General features: G+C 46.5%; 1 protein-coding gene across 1 annotated transcript in view; it reads right to left on the minus strand.

Annotated features, from left to right (window-relative positions):
• The window catches only part of herc2 (HECT and RLD domain containing E3 ubiquitin protein ligase 2), a 284448-nt gene that overhangs the window by 54991 nt on the left and 211810 nt on the right, over positions 1-17647 (minus strand). The window contains exons 70-76 of the mRNA XM_064936237.1: positions 16391-16498; positions 16154-16285; positions 14082-14240; positions 11718-11962; positions 11424-11579; positions 7075-7389; positions 5874-6088 (exon numbers count right to left, since the gene is read on the minus strand). Coding sequence (XP_064792309.1) covers positions 5874-6088; positions 7075-7389; positions 11424-11579; positions 11718-11962; positions 14082-14240; positions 16154-16285; positions 16391-16498 — 1330 coding nt within the window. The remainder of the gene's footprint in view (positions 1-5873; positions 6089-7074; positions 7390-11423; positions 11580-11717; positions 11963-14081; positions 14241-16153; positions 16286-16390; positions 16499-17647) is intronic.

A 17647-nucleotide genomic window follows, 5' to 3' on the forward strand; every position in this document is an offset into this window, starting at 1 on the left:
CGGTATGTTGCTGACCAGGACCAACCCTGCTTAGCTTCAGAGCCAAGCCAGCAGTGGCATGCAGGGCGGTATGTTGCTGACCAGGACCAACCCTGCTTAGCTTCAGAGCCAAGCCAGCAGTGGCATGCAGGGCGGTATGTTGCTGACCAGGACCAACCCTGCTTAGCTTCAGAGCCAAGCCAGCAGTGGCATGCAGGGCGGTATGTTGCTGACCAGGACCAACCCTGCTTAGCTTCAGAGCCAAGCCAGCAGTGGTATGCAGGTTGGTATGTTGCTGACCAGGACCAACCCTGCTTAGCTTCAGAGCCAAGCCAGCAGTGGCATGCAGGGTGGTATGTTGCTGACCAGGACCAACCCTGCTTAGCTTCAGAGCCAAGCCAGCAGTGGCATGCAGGGTGGTATGTTGCTGACCAGGACCAACCCTGCTTAGCTTCAGAGCCAAGCCAGCAGTGGCATGCAGGGCGGTATGTTGCTGACGATATACACTGGATAAACAGTGGTTCCTCCTTTAAAGTTGGATCATACTGCAGCACAGCTTGCAGGATACTGCTGTGTGGTACAGCCTAATACAGTGGTTCCAAACTTCTTCCATTTAAGAATGATGGAGGTCCCTGTGTTCTTGGGGACATTTAACGCTGCAGAAATGTTTTGGTGCCCTTCCCCAGATCTGTGCCTCGACACAATCTTGTCTCGGAGCTCTACGGACAATTCCTTCGACCTCATGGCTTGGTTTTTGCTCTGACATGCACTGTCAACTGTGGGACCTTATATAGACAGGTGTGTACCTTTCTAAATCATGTCCAATCAATTGAATTTACCACAGGTGGACTCCGAGTTGTAGCAACATCTCAAGGATGATCAATGGAAACGGGATGCACCTGAGCTCAGTTTTGAGTCTCATAGCAAAGGGTCTGAATACTTATACTTACTACTGTATGCTTCTTAAAATAAATTTGCTAACATTTCTAAAAACCTGTTTTCGCTTCATCATTATGGGGTATTGAGTGTAGATTGATGAGGAAGAACATGTATTTAATCCATATTAGAAAAGACTGTTACGTAACTGAATACTTTCTGAAGGCACTGTACAACTGACATTAACGCCTGAGGTACTGACCTGTTGCGCCCTCTACAACCACTGTGATCATTATTTAACTCTGTTGGTCATCTATGAACATCTTGAAGAACGATCTGGCCTTAATGGCCATGTAATCTTTCATAATCTCCACCAGCACAGCCAGAAGAGGACTGGCCACCCCTCAGAGCCTGGTTCCTCTCCCCCCTGCACAGCCAGAAGAGGACTGACTGGTCACCCCTCAGAGCCTGGTTCCTCTCCCCCCTGCACAGCCAGAAGAGGACTGACTGGTCACCCCTCAGAGCGTGGTTCCTCTCCCCCCTGCACAGCCAGAAGAGGACTAGCCACCCCTCAGAGCCTGGTTCCTCTCCCCCCAGCACAGCCAGAAGAGGACTGGCCACCCCTCAGAGCCTGGTTCCTCTCCCCCCAGCACAGCCAGAAGAGGACTGGCCACCCCTCAGCGCCTGGTTCCTCTCTAGGTTCCTGCCTTTCTAGGGAGTTTTTCCTAGCCACTGTGCTTCTACACCTGCATTGCTTGCTGTTTGGGGTTGTAGGCTGGGTTTCTGTACAGCTCTGTGATACTGATGCAAAAAAGGCTTTATAAATACATTTTTATTTGAAAAATAGTGTGTTCCGTGAGTATAGTGTACATAGCATATTGTGTATAGTGTACATAGTATAAAGTATAGTATGTATAGTGTACATAGTGGGTATAGTATAGTGTGCATAGTAGAGTGTATATAGGATAGTGTGTATAGCATAGTGCGTATAATGTGTATAGTAGAGTGTATATGGCGGATATAGTATAGTGTACATAGCATAGTGTATATAGTACAGTGTGTATAGTGTACATAGTATAGTGTATATAGTACAGTGTGTATAGTGTACATAGTATAGTGTATATAGTATAGTGTGTATACTGTATATAATGTGTATATAGTATAGTGCATATATAGTATAGTGTGTATAGTGCACATAGTATAGTGTGTATTGTGCACATAGTATAGTGTATATAGTATAGTGTATAGTGTGCATAGTAGTGTTTATATTGTATATATATAGTGTATGTAGTATAGTGTTTATATTGTATATATATAGTGTATGTAGTATAGTGTGTATATTGTATATAGTACAGTGTGTATAGTATATTGTGTATAGTGCATATAGTATAGTGTGTATGTAGTGTAGTGTATATATAGTATGTTGTATATATAGTAGTATATATATATATATATTTATATATATATAGAGTAGTGTATACAGTGTACATAGTATAGTGTATATAGTAAAGTATGTATATTGTATATGGTATAGTGTATATAGTATAGTGTGTATAGTGTACATAGTGTGTAGTATAGTGTATATAGTATAGTATGTATATTGTATATATATAGTGTTTATATTGTATATATATAGTGTATGTAGTATAGTGTGTATATTGTATATAGTACAGTGTGTATAGTATATTGTGTATAGTGCATATAGTATAGTGTGTATGTAGTGTAGTGTATATATAGTATATATATATATATATATATATATATAGTATAGTGTTATATAGTATAGTGTATATATAGTAGTGTATATATAGTATATTGTATATGGTATAGTGTATATATAGTATAGTGTATATATAGTATATATATAGTATAGTGTGTATATAGTATAGAGTGTATAGTGTATATAGTATAATGTATATAGTGTATATAGTATAGTGAATATAGTATTGTGTATATAGTAGTGTGTATAGTGTATATAGTACAGTGTGTATATAGTATAGTGTGTATATAGTATAGTGTGTATATGGTATAGTGTATATAGTATAGTGTGCATATGGTATAGTGTGTATAGTGTGTATATAGTATAGTGTATAGTGTGTATATAGTATAGTGTATATAGTATACTGTGTATAGTATAGTATAGTGTGTATAGTAGGTATATAGCATAGTGTATATAGTACAGTGTGTATAGTGTACATAGTATAGTGTATATAGTAAAGTGTGTATATTGTATATAATGTGCATATAGTATAGTGCATTTATAGTATAGTGTGTATAGTGCACATAGTATAGTGTATATAGTATAGTGTATATAGTGTGCATAGTAGTGTTTATATTGTATATGTATAGTGTATGTAGTATAGTGTGTATATTGTATATAGTACAGTGTATGTAGTATAGTGTATAAAGTATAATGTATATATAGTATATTGTGTATATATATATATATATATAGTATATATATAGTATAGTGTATATATAGTAGTGTATATATAGTATATTGTATATGGAATAGTGTATATATAGTATAGTGTATATATAGTATATATATAGTATAGTGTGTATATAGTATAGAGTGTATAGTGTATATAGTATAATGTATATAGTATAGTGTGTATAGTATAGTATGTATAGTGTATATAGTATAGTGTGTATATAGTATAGTGTATATAGTATAGTGTGTATAGTGTGTATATAGTATAGTGTGTATATAGTATAGTGTGTATAGTATAGTGTGTATAGTGTGTATATAGTATATATATATAGTATAGTGTGTATATAGTATAGAGTGTATATAGTATAGTGTATAGTGTGTATATAGTATAGTGTATATAGTATAGTGTGTATATAGTATAGTGTGTATAGTGTGTATATAGTATAGTGTGTATATAGTATAGTGTGTATAGTATATATATATATAGTATAGTGTGTATATAGTATAGAGTGTATATAGTATAGTGTATAGTGTGTATATAGTATAGTGTATATAGTATAGTGTGTATATAGTAGTGTATATAGTATAGTGTGTATATAGTATAGTGTGTATATAGTATAGTGTGTATAGTGTATATAGTATAATGTATATAGTATAGTGGGTATATAATAGTATAGTATATAGTATAGTATATAGTATATAGTATAGTGTGTATACAGTATAGTGTATATAGTATAGTGTGTATAGTGTGTATATAGTATAGTGTATATAGTATAGTGTATAGTATAGTGTGTATATAGTATAGTGTGTATAGTGTGTATATAGTATAGTGTGTATATAGCATAGTGTATATTGTGTGTATATAGTACAGTGTGTAAGTGTGTATATAGTATAGTGTATATAGTGTGTATAGTGTGTATATAGTATAGTGTGTATAGTGTATATAGTATAGTGTGTATAGTATAGTGTGCATAGTATAGTGTATATAGTATAGTGTATATAGTATAGTGTATATAGTAGTGTGTATATAGTATAGTGTATATAGTGTGTATATAGTAGTATATAGTATGTATATAGTATAGTCTGTATAGTGTGTATATAGTATAGTGTGTATAGAGTCTAGTGTATATAGTATAGTGAATATAGTATCGTGTATATAGTATAGTGTGTATAGTGTATATAGTATAGTGTGTATAGTGTGTATATAGTATAGTGTATATAGTATAGTGTATATAGTATAGTGAATATAGTATCGTGTATATAGTATAGTGTATATAGTATAGTGTGTATAGTATAGTGTATATAGTATAGTGTATATAGTATAGTGTGTATAGTATAGTGTGTATAGTATAGTGAATATAGTATAGTGTATATGGTATAGTGTATATAGTATAGTGAATATAGTATCGTGTATATAGTATAGTGTGTATAGTATAGTGCATATAGTATCGTGTATATAGTATAGTGTGTATAGTATAGTGTGTATAGTGTATATAGTATAGTGTATATAGTATAGTGAATATAGTATAGTGTGTATAGTATAGTGTGTATAGTGTATATAGTATAGTGTATATAGTATAGTGTGTATAGTATAGTGTATATAGTATAGTGTATATAGTATCGTGTATATAGTAGTGTATATAGTATAGTGAGTATAGTATAGTGTATATAATATAGTGTGTATATAGTATAGTGTGTATAGTATAGTGTATATAGTATAGTATAGTGTGTATATATTATAGTGTGTATAGTGAGTATATAGTATAGTGTATATAGTATAGTGTATATAGTATAGTGTATATAGTATAGTGTATATAGTATAGTGTGTATATAGTATAGTGTGTATAGTGAGTATATAGTATAGTGTATATAGTATAGTGTATATAGTATAGTATAGTGTGTATATAGTATAGTGTGTATAGTGAGTATATAGTATAGTGTATATAGTATAGTGTATATAGTATAGTGTATATAGTATAGTATAGTGTGTATATAGTATAGTGTGTATAGTGTGTATATAGTATAGTGTATATAGTATAGTGTATATAGTATAGTGTGTATATAGTATAGTGTGTATATAGTGTAGTGTGTATAGTGTGTATATAGTATAGTGTGTATAGTGTGTATATAGTATAGTGTGTATAGTATAGTGTATATTATATAGTGTATATAGTATAGTGTGTATAGTATAGTGTGTATAGTGTATATAGTATAGTGTATATAGTATAGTGTGTATAGTATAGTGTGTATAGTATAGTGTGTATAGTGTATATAGTATAGTGTATATAGTATAGTGTGTATAGTATAGTGTGTATAGTATAGTGTATATAGTATAGTGTATATAGTATAGTGTATATTATATAGTGTATATAGTATAGTGAGTATAGTATAGTGTGTATATAGTATAGTGTGTATAGTATAGTGTGTATATAGTATAGTGTGTATATAGTACAGTGTGTATATAGTACAGTGTGTATATAGTACAGTGTGTATATAGTATAGTGTGTATAGTATAGTGTATATAGTATAGTGTATATAGTATAGTGTATATAGTATAGTGTATATACGTTCTGCCCATCCTTACCTCCTGTTGCCGTGTCCCAGTTTTCCGTCCTCAGCCTCTCCCCAAGAGTAGACCTCTCCCTCAGAGGACAGGGCGAGACAGTGTTTCCCTCCGCTGTTCACCGCCACCTTCCTGATGAACACATGCTGGATGGACTCCAGCAGAGTGGGGGTGGACACAGACTCTGTTCCTCCAATACCCAGCCGGCCCCCCGCACCGTACCCTGTAGCATACAACTGGAGGAAGACAGACAACAGTCACATACCGTAGCCTACCAGGACCCCACCAGGACTCTACCAGGACTCTACCAGTAACCCACCAGGACTCTACCAGTAACCCACCAGTAACCCACCAGTACCCCACTAGGACCCCACCAGGACTCTACCAGGACCCCACCAGGCCTCTACCAGGCCTAGACCAGGACCCCACCAGGACTCTACCAGTAACCCACCAGTAACCCACCAGTACCCCACTAGGACCCTACCAGGACTCTACCAGTAACCCACCAGGACTCTACCAGTAACCCACCAGGACTCTACCAGTAACCCACCAGGACTCTACCAGTAACCCACCAGGACTCTACCAGTAACCCACCAGGACTCTACCAGTAACCCACCAGGACTCTACCAGTAACCCACCAGGACTCTACCAGTAACCCACCAGGACTCTACCAATAACCCACCAGGACTCTACCAGTAACCCACCAGGACTCTACCACTAACCCACCAGGACCCCACTAGGCCTACACCAGGACCCCACTAGGCCTACACCAGGACCCCACTAGGCCTACACCAGGACCCCACTAGGCCTACACCAGGACCCCACTAGGCCTACACCAGGACCCCACCAGGCCCCCACCAGGCCCACACCAGGCCCCCACCAGGACCCCACTAGGCCTACACCAGGACCCCACCAGGCCCCCACCAGGCCCACACCAGGCCCCCACCAGGACCCCACTAGGCCTACACCAGGACCCCACTAGGCCTACACCAGGACCCCACCAGGCCCACACCAGGCCCCCACCAGGACCCCACCAGGCCTACACCAGGCCCCCACCAGGCCTACACCAGGCCCACACCAGGCCTACACCAGGCCCCCACCAGGCCTACACCAGGCCCCCACCAGGCCCCAACCGGTCTTTACCTTTTGGTCCGTGACAGCGAACAGGGTTTGCTCCTCCTATCAGCTGAAATAACCTTCACTGGTCTCTACTGGTCTTTACCTTTCCATCAGCAGTGACAGCGAACAGGGTTTGCTCCCCTCCTATCAGCTGAACAGGTCTCAGAGTCGCCAGGGCCTCTGTGGGGGTGGGGACCTTGACCTTTGCCCCCTCAATGCCCCCTAGCTGACCCCGGTGGTTGTGACCCCAGCCGTAGATGGTCCCGGAGCCTCCTGCAGACAGCGTCCAGTCGTCAGGTCTCCTGTTCATCCATTGGACAAGCTGCTCGTCCTGCTCTCTCTTAAACAGGTCATGGCTCTCGTGGAGGACGTTCATCACCTCACAGTCAGCCATCAACTCACGGATCTTCTTCGTCACCTACAGAGGGGCAGAGCGGTTTGAGATAATGACCAGATCAGAGGGGCAGAGTGGTTAGAGATAATGTCCAGATCAGAGGGGCAGAGCGGTTAGAGATAATGTCCAGATCAGAGGGGCAGAGCGGTTAGAGATAATGTCCAGATCAGGGGGGCAGAGCGGTTAGAGATAATGTCCAGATCAGGGGGGCAGAGCGGTTAGAGATAATGTCCAGATCAGAGGGGCAGAGCGGTTAGAGATAATGTCCAGTTCAGAGGGGCAGAGTGGTTAGAGATAATGTCCAGATCAGGGGGGCAGAGCGGTTAGAGATAATGTCCAGATCAGGGGGGCAGAGCGGTTAGAGATAATGTCCAGATCAGAGCGGTTAGAGATAATGTCCAGATCAGAGCGGTTAGAGATAATGTCCAGATCAGAGCGGTTAGAGATAATGTCCAGATCAGAGCGGTTAGAGATAATGTCCAGATCAGAGCGGTTAGAGATAATGTCCAGATCAGAGCGGTTAGAGATAATGTCCAGATCAGAGCGGTTAGAGATAATGTCCAGATCAGAGCGGTTAGAGATAATGTCCAGATCAGAGCGATTAGAGATAATGTCCAGATCAGAGCGATTAGAGATAATGTCCAGATCAGAGCGATTGGAGATAATGTCCAGATCAGAGCAATTAGAGATAATGTCCAGATCAGAGGGGCAGAGTGGTTAGAGATAATGTCCAGATCAGAGGGACAGAGTGATTAGAAATAATGTCCAGATCAGAGGGGCAGAGCGGTTAGAGATAATGTCCAGATCAGAGGGGCAGAGCGGTTAGAGATAATGTCCAAATCAGAGGGGCAGAGCGGTTAGAGATAATGTCCAGATCAGAGGGGCAGAGTGGTTAGAGATAATGTCCAGATCAGAGGGGTTAGAGATAATGTCCAGATCAGAGGGGCAGAGCGGTTAGAGATAATGTCCAGATCAGAGTGGTTAGAGATAATGTCCAGATCAGAGGGGCAGAGCGGTTAGAGATAATGTCCAGATCAGAGTGGTTAGAGATGATGTCCAGATCAGAGCGGTTAGAGATAATGGCCAGATCAGAGGGGCAGAGCGGTTAGAGATAATGTCCAGATCAGAGTGGTTAGAGATAATGTCCAGATCAGAGTGGTTAGAGATAATGTCCAGATCAGAGTGGTTAGAGATAATGTCCAGATCAGAGTGGTTAGAGATAATGTCCAGATCAGAGTGGTTAGAGATAAGTTAACACCAAAAAGTTGTACAACTTATTTCCATTGAGTTCATTTGAAAGAAAGGAAAACTGATTGCCATCTATTGACTAGTTGGATAAAAGGGTGATGATACACTACGTGGACACCAGTTCGTCAACACCTCATTCCAAAATCATGGCATTAATATGGAGTTGGTCCCCCCCTTTGCTGCTATAACAGCCTCCACTCTTCTGGGAAGGCTTTCCACTAGATGTTGGAACATTGCTGCTATAACAGCCTCCACTCTTCTGGGAAGGCTTTCCACTAGATGTTGGAACATTGCTGCTATAACAGCCTCCACTCTCCTGGGAAGGCTTTCCACTAGATGTTGGAACATTGCTGCCATAACAGCCTCCACTCTTCTGGGAAGGCTTTCCACTAGATGTTGGAACATTGCTGCTATAACAGCCTCCACTCTTCTGGGAAGGCTTTCCACTAGATGTAGGAACATTGCTGCTATAACAGCCTCCACTCTTCTGGGAAGGCTTTCCACTAGATGTTGGAACATTGCTGCCATAACAGCCTCCACTCTTCTGGGAAGGCTTTCCACTAGATGTTGGAACATTGCTGCTATAACAGCCTCCACTCTTCTGGGAAGGCTTTCCACTAGATGTTGGAACATTGCTGCTATAACAGCCTCCACTCTCCTGGGAAGGCTTTCCACTAGATGTTGGAACATTGCTGCTATAACAGCCTCCACTCTTCTGGGAAGGCTTTCCACTAGATGTAGGAACATTGCTGCGGTGACTTGCTTCCATTCAGCCACAAGAGCATTAGTGAGGTCGGGCACTGATGTTGGGGGTGATTAGGCCTGGTTCACAGTCAGCGTTCCAATTCACCCCAAAAGGTGTTTGATGGGGTTGAGGTCAGGACTCTGTGCAGGCTAGTCAAGCCATTTCTGTATGGACCTTACCTTGTGAAACATTTTATTTTTTATTTAACCTTTATTTAACCAGGCAAGTCAGTTAAGAACACATTCTTATTTTCAATGATGGCCTAGGAACAGTGGGTTAACTGCCTGTTCAGGGGCAGAACGACGGATTTGTACCTTGACAGCTCGGGGATTTGAACTTGCAACCTTTCTGTTACTAGTCCAACGCTCTAACCACTAGGCTGCCTGCCGCCCGAAAGGGGGGCATTGTCATGCTGAAACAGGAACGGGCCTTCCCCAAACTGTTGTCACAAAGTTGGAAGCACATCTAGAATGTCATTGTATACTGTAGTGTTAAGATTTCCCTTCACTGGAACTAAGGGGCCCGAACCATGAAAAACAGCCCCAGACCATTATTCCTCCTCCACCAAACTTTACAGTTGGCACTATGCATTGGGACAGGTAGCGTTCTCCTGGAATCCCCCAAACCCAGATTAGTCCGTCAGACTGCCAGATGGTGAGGCGTGATTCATGACTCCATAGAATGCGTTTCCACTGCTCCAGAGTCCAATGGCAGCGAGCTTATCACCACTCCAGCCGACGCTTGGCATTGCGCATGGTGATCTTAGGCTTGTGTGCGTCTGCTAGGCCATGGAAACCCATTTCATGAAGCTCCCGACGAAAGGTTCTTGTTCTGACGTTGCTTCCAGAGGCAGTTTGGAACTCGGTCGTGTTGCAACCGAGGACAGACTATTATTAAAGGTTCTAAATGGGTTCAGCCCAACCGAGGACAGACTATTATTAAAGGTTCTAAATGGGTTCAGCCCAACCGAGGACAGACTATTATTAAAGGTTCTAAATGGGTTCAGCCCAACCGAGGACAGACTATTATTAAAGGTTCTAAATGGGTTCAGCCCAACCGAGGACAGACTATTGTTAAAGGTTCTAAATGGGTTCAGCACAACCGAGGACAGACTATTATTAAAGATTCTAAATGGGTTCAGCCCAACCGAGGACAGACTATTATTAGAGGTTCTAAATGGGTTCAGCCCAACCGAGGACAGACTATTATTAAAGGTTCTAAATGGGTTCAGCCCAACCGAGGACAGACTATTATTAAAGGTTCTAAATGGGTTCAGCCCAACCGAGGACAGACTATTATTAAAGGTTCTAAATGGGTTCAGCCCAACCGAGGACAGACTATTATTAAAGGTTCTAAATGGGTTCAGCCCAACCGAGGACAGACTATTGTTAAAGGTTCTAAATGGGTTCAGCCCAACCGAGGACAGACTATTATTAAAGGTTCTAAATGGGTTCAGCCCAACCGAGGACAGACTATTATTAAAGGTTCTAAATGGGTTCAGCCCAACCGAGGACAGACTATTATTAAAGGTTCTAAATGGGTTCAGCCCAACCGAGGACAGACTATTATTAAAGGTTCTAAATGGGTTCAGCCCAACCGAGGACAGACTATTATTAAAGGTTCTAAATGGGTTCAGCCCAACCGAGGACAGACTATTATTCCGCTCTACGCGCTTCAGGACTCGCCGGTCCAGTTCTGTGAGCTTCTGTGGTCTACCACTTTGTGGCTGAGCCGTTGTTGCTCCTAGACATTTCTACTTCACATTAACAGCACTTACAGTTGACCTGGGCAGCTCTAGCAGGACAGAAATTTGATTAACTGACTTGTTGGAAAGGTGGCATCCTATGACGATGCCACGTTGAAAGTCACTGAGCTGAGTAAGGCCATCCTACAGGCAATGTTTGTCTATGGAGATCGCATGGCTGTGTTTTTGATTTAAATACACCTGTCAGCAACGGGTGTGGCTGATATAGCCGAATCCACTAATTTGAAAGGGTGTTCACATACAATATATATACAAAAGTATATTAACAGTTGCAATGATGGCCTGTCTTGCCCAACCCACCTCATCCAGGAAGGGGCGTGGCTGAGGAGTCCTCTTGTCAAGAGCGACAGCCACTCTGGATGCAGTACAGTACCGGCGGAACCACGCCCACTTATGGGTCTCAGCACAGCAGGGTAGGGTGTCCAACTCCAGGTCGCAGGCTAGAGCCACCAGCACCTAAAAACAAACAAACAGACTGATTCAAAATTATATTGAAATCGCAAAGACAAACTAAATCTATAAATGGCACACATTCATTACACCTTCCCCTCGGCTGTCACTGGGAGACCATAGGTACAGGTTCTGTTAGCCTACCTTGAAGAAGGGGCTGTGCAGCAGCTGCTTTCCTCCCCTGACGATGGGGTCCTCGTATTCATACTGCCTCTGGAGAGCCTCGGGAAGACCCTTCACCAGGGCGGCCAGCGCACTGCCTGTAAAACTCATGGAGCGAGACTCTCCTTCACTGTCCCCAAGCAACCTGGTGATGTTGATGGACTGGCCGTACTCTGTGGTCAGCAGCTTACGGAGCCTCTGCAGAGCCCACATACGATGTCCTGCTGCTACAAGACAAATTATACATAGCACTTTACAACGACAGAGAGGAGACCGGGTCAGAACTACACAACGACAGAGAGGAGACCGGGTCAGAACTACACAACGACAGAGAGGAGACCGGGTCAGAACTACACAACGACAGAGAGGAGACCGGGTCAGAACTATACAATGAGAGAGAGGAGACCGGGTCAGAACCATACAATGAGAGAGAGGAGACCGGGTCAGAACCATACAATGAGAGAGGTGAGAACCCAAGGATCCAGACATTTCTATGAAACATGTATCAGAGTCTATGAACAATTCTTAATAGCAATTCCTCAACCGTACTGCAACAGCTTCCCCCTAACAACACTGAGAAGCAGCTAGACTGTACTGCCGCAGCTAGACTGTAGTGCCGCAGCTAGACTGTAGTGCCGCAGCTAGATTGTACTGTCGCAGCTTCCCCCTAACAACACTGAGAAGCAGCTAGACTGTACTGCCGCAGCTTCCCCCTAACAACACTGAGAAGCAGCTAGACTGTACTGCCGCAGCTACACTGTACTGCCGCAGCTAGACTGTAGTGCCGCTGCTTCCCCCTAACAACACTGAGAAGCAGCTAGACTGTAGTGCCGCAGCTACACTGTAGTGCCGCAGCTACACTGTAGTGCCGCAGCTACACTGTAGTGCCGCAGCTACACTGTAGTGCCGCAGCTACACTGTAGTGCCGCAGCTACACTGTAGTCCCGCAGCTACACTGTAGTGCCGCAGCTAGACTGTAGTGCCGCAGCCAGACTGTAGTCCCGCAGCCAGACTGTAGTCCCGCAGCCAGACTGTAATGCCGCAGCCAGACTGTAGTGCCGCAGCTAGACTGTAGTGCCGCAGCTACACTGTAGTGCCGCAGCTACACTGTAGTGCCGCAGCTACACTGTAGTGCCGCAGCTACACTGTAGTGCCGCAGCTACACTGTAGTGCCGCAGCTAGACTGTAATGCCGCAGCTAGACTGTAGTGCCGCAGCTACACTGTAGTGCCGCAGCCAGACTGTAGTCCCGCAGCCAGACTGTAGTGCCGCAGCCAGACTGTAGTGCCGCAGCCACACTGTAGTGCCGCAGCCACACTGTAGTGCCGCAGCCACACTGTAGTGCCGCAGCCACACTGTAGTGCCGCAGCCACACTGTAGTGCCGCAGCCACACTGTAGTGCCGCAGCCACACTGTAGTGCCGCAGCCACACTGTAGTGCCGCAGCCACACTGTAGTGCCGCAGCCACACTGTAGTGCCGCAGCCACACTGTAGTGCCGCAGCCACACTGTAGAGCCGCAGCCACACTGTAGTGCCGCAGCCACACTGTAGTGCCGCAGCCACACTGTAGTGCCGCAGCCACACTGTAGTGCCGCAGCCACACTGTAGTGCCGCAGCCACACTGTAGTGCCGCAGCCACACTGTAGTGCCGCAGCCACACTGTAGTGCCGCAGCCACACTGTAGTCCCGCAGCTAGACTGTAGTGCCGCAGCTACACTGTAGTGCCGCAGCTACACTGTAGTGCCGCAGCTAGACTGTAGTGCCGCAGCTAGACTGTAGTCCCGCAGCCAGACTGTAGTGCCGCAGCTAGACTGTAGTGCCGCAGCTAGACTGTAGTACCGCAGCTAGACTGTAGTCCCGCAGCTAGACTGTAGTCCCGCAGCTAGACTGTAGTGCCGCAGCTACACTGTAGTGCCGCAGCTAGACTGTAGTGCCGCAGCTAGACTGTAGTGCCGCAGCTACACTGTAGTGCCGCAGCTAGACTGTAGTGCCGCAGCTAGACTGTAGTGCCGCAGCTAGACTGTAGTGCCGCAGCTAGACTGTAGTGCCGCAGCTAGACTGTAGTCCCGCAGTCAGACTGTAGTCCCGCAGCTAGACTGTAGTGCCGCAGCTACACTGTAGTGCCGCAGCTAGACTGTAGTGCCGCAGCTAGACTGTAGTGCCGCAGCTACACTGTAGTCCCGCAGCTAGACTGTAGTGCCGCAGCTACACTGTAGTGCCGCAGCTAGACTGTAGTGCCGCAGCTAGACTGTAGTGCCGCAGCTTGACTGTACTGCCGCAGAAAAAGCTGGAGACATAGAGATGAGGCTGAGGAAGGTCCTAAATGACACTGACGCGGTCCTCGTACCCAGGGCACTGAGCTGAGCGCAGGCAGCCAGGGAGGCAGCCAGGCGGGGTACGATACGCCTGTTGGAGGCCAAGTTGAGCCTGAAGTCCAGGAGGCAGGTCACCAGGTCCATGGAGGGACAGGACAGGATGCAGCGGTCAGACAGGAGGTCTTTGGGCCCTGGGGGACAGACACAGTCTGTTATACAGAATATGAACAAATAACTACAGACTATGGTGGTGGGGAGGCAGTGTGGTGGTGGGGAGGCAGTGTGGTGGGGGGGAGGCAGTGTGGTGGGGGGCAGTGTGGTGGTGGGGAGGCAGTGTGGTGGGGGGCAGTGTGTGTGGTGGGGAGGCAGTGTGGTGGGGGGAGGCAGTGTGGTGGGGGGAGGCAGTGTGTGGTGGGGGGAGGCAGTGTGTGGTGGGGGAGGCAGTGTGGTGGGGGGGAGGCAGTGTGGTGGGGGGAGGCAGTGTGTGGTGGGGGGAGGCAGTGTGTGGTGGGGGGAGGCAGTGTGTGGTGGGGGGAGGCAGTGTGTGGTGGGGGGAGGCAGTGTGTGGTGGGGGGAGGCAGTGTGTGGTGGGGGGGAGGCAGTGTGTGGTGGTGGGGAGGCAGTGTGGTGGTGGGGAGGCAGTGTGGTGGTGGTGGGAGGCAGTGTGGTGGGGGGGAGGCAGTGTGGTGGGGGGGAGGCAGTGTGTGGGTCATACCAGCAGCAGGCATGATAGGGTAGACAGTGTGTGTGGGTCATACCAGCAGCAGGCATGATGGGGTAGACAGTGTGTGTGGGTCATACCAACAGCAGGCATGATAGGGTAGACAGTGTGTGTGGGTCATACCAGCAGCAGGCATGATGGGGTAGACAGTGTGTGTGGGTCATACCAACAGCAGGCATGATAGGGTAGACAGTGTGTGTGGGTCATACCAGCAGCAGGCATGATAGGGTAGACAGTATGTGGGTCATACCAGCAGCAGGCATGATGGGGTAGACAGTGTGTGGGTCATACCAGCAGCAGGCATGATAGGGTAGACAGTGTGTGTGGGTCATACCAGCAGCAGGCATGACAGGGTAGACAGTGTGTGGGTCATACCAGCAGCAGGCATGATAGGGTAGACAGTGTGTGTGGGTCATACCAGCAGCAGGCATGATAGGGTAGACAGTGTGTGTGGGTCATACCAGCAGCAGGCATGATAGGGTAGACAGTGTGTGGGTCATACCAGCAGCAGGCATGATAGGGTAGACAGTATGTGGGTCATACCAGCAGCAGGCATGATAGGGTTGACAGTGTGTGGGTCATACCAGCAGCAGGCATGATAGGGTAGACAGTGTGTGTGGGTCATACCAGCAGCAGGCATGATAGGGTAGACAGTGTGTGTGGGTCATACCAGCAGCAGGCATGATAGGGTAGACAGTGTGTGGGTCATACCAGCAGCAGGCATGATAGGGTAGACAGTGTGTGTGGGTCATACCAGCAGCAGGCATGATAGGGTAGACAGTGTGTGTGGGTCATACCAGCAGCAGGCATGATGGGGTAGACAGTGTGTGGGTCATACCAGCAGCAGGCATGATAGGGTAGACAGTATGTGGGTCATACCAGCAGCAGGCATGATAGGGTTGACAGTGTGTGGGTCATACCAGCAGCAGGCATGATAGGGTAGACAGTGTGTGTGGGTCATACCAGCAACAGGCATGATAGGGTAGACAGTGTGTGGGTCATACCAGCAGCAGGCATGATAGGGTAGACAGTGTGTGGGTCATACCAGCAGCAGGCATGATAGGGTAGACAGTGTGTGGGTCATACCAGCAGCAGGCATGATAGGGTAGACAGTGTGTGTGGGTCATACCAGCAGCAGGCATGATAGGGTAGACAGTGTGTGTGGGTCATACCAGCAGCAGGCATGATAGGGTAGACAGTGTGTGGGTCATACCAGCAGCAGGCATGATAGGGTAGACAGTGTGTGTGGGTCATACCAGCAGCAGGCATGATAGGGTAGACAGTGTGTGTGGGTCATACCAGCAGCAGGCATGATAGGGTAGACAGTGTGTGGGTCATACCAGCAGCAGGCATGATAGGGTAGACAGTGTGTGTGGGTCATACCAGCAGCAGGCATGATAGGGTAGACAGTGAAGCGCCAACCCCATCCGTTGACAGATCCATCGCTGGTAAACTTCCACTTCAGCTCATCAGCTGGGATCCTCAACTCACTGGACCAGTCCGACCACTCACGACCTGAGGGGGGCAGGGACACACCATGAAGACAACTGGCAGGAAACAAAACCCCTCGAACATCGAATTAAGTGTTGGGGGGTGTGGCTCGGGGAGTGTCGTGGTCACCTGATCGGACTGAGATGATCCTATTGGCTCCATCCATGATGGTGAGAGGGTCATGACGTCTTTCTGCAGAACACTGCCGGTCAAACTCCACCCTCAGTCCCTCCGCACCTACAACACAGAGACTCCACCCTCAGTCCCTCAGTCTACAACACAGAGACTCCACCCTCAGTCCCTCCGCACCTACAACACAGAGACTCCACCCTCAGTCCCTCAGTCTACAACACAGAGACTCCACCCTCAGTCTACAACACAGAGACTCCACCCTCAGTCTACAACACAGAGACTCCACCCTCAGTCCCTCCGCACCTACAACACAGAGACTCCACCCTCAGTCCCTCCGCACCTACAACACAGAGACTCCACCCTCAGTCCCTCCGCACCTACAACACAGAGACTCCACCCTCAGTCCCTCCGCACCTACAACACAGAGACTCCACCCTCAGTCCCTCCGCACCTACAACACAGAGACTCCACCCTCAGTCCCTCCGCACCTACAACACAGAGACTCCACCCTCAGTCCCTCCGCACCTACAACACAGAGACTCCACCCTCAGTCCCTCCGCACCTACAACACAGAGACTCCACCCTCAGTCCCTCCGCACCTACAACACAGAGACTCCACCCTCAGTCCCTCCGCACCTACAACACAGAGACTCCACCCTCAGTCCCTCCGCACCTACAACACAGAGACTCCACCCTCAGTCCCTCCGCACCTACAACACAGAGACTCCACCCTCAGTCCCTCTGTCTACAACACAGAGACTCCACCCTCAGTCCCTCAGTCTACAACACAGAGACTCCACCCTCAGTCCCTCCGCACCTACAACACAGAGACTCCACCCTCAGTCCCTCCGCACCTACAACACAGAGACTCCACCCTCAGTCCCTCCGCACCTACAACACAGAGACTCCACCCTCAGTCCCTCCGCACCTACAACACAGAGACTCCACCCTCAGTCCCTCAGTCTACAACACAGAGACTCCACCCTCAGTCCTTCTGTCTACAACAGAGACTCCACCCTCAGGTCCTCCGCACCTACAACACAGAGACTCCACCCTCAGTTCCTCAGTCTACAACACAGAGACTCCACCCTCAGTTCCTCTGTCTACAACACAGAGACTCCACGCTCAGTTCTTCTATCTACAACAGAGACACCACCCTCAGTTCCTGTCTACAACAGAGACTCCACCCTCAGTTCCTCAGTCTACAACACAGAGACTCCACCCTCAGTTCCTCAGTCTACAACACAGAGACTC

The sequence above is a fragment of the Oncorhynchus masou genome, chromosome 24 (assembly GCF_036934945.1).
Source record: "Oncorhynchus masou masou isolate Uvic2021 chromosome 24, UVic_Omas_1.1, whole genome shotgun sequence".
NCBI classification, from domain to species: Eukaryota; Metazoa; Chordata; class Actinopteri; order Salmoniformes; family Salmonidae; genus Oncorhynchus; species Oncorhynchus masou.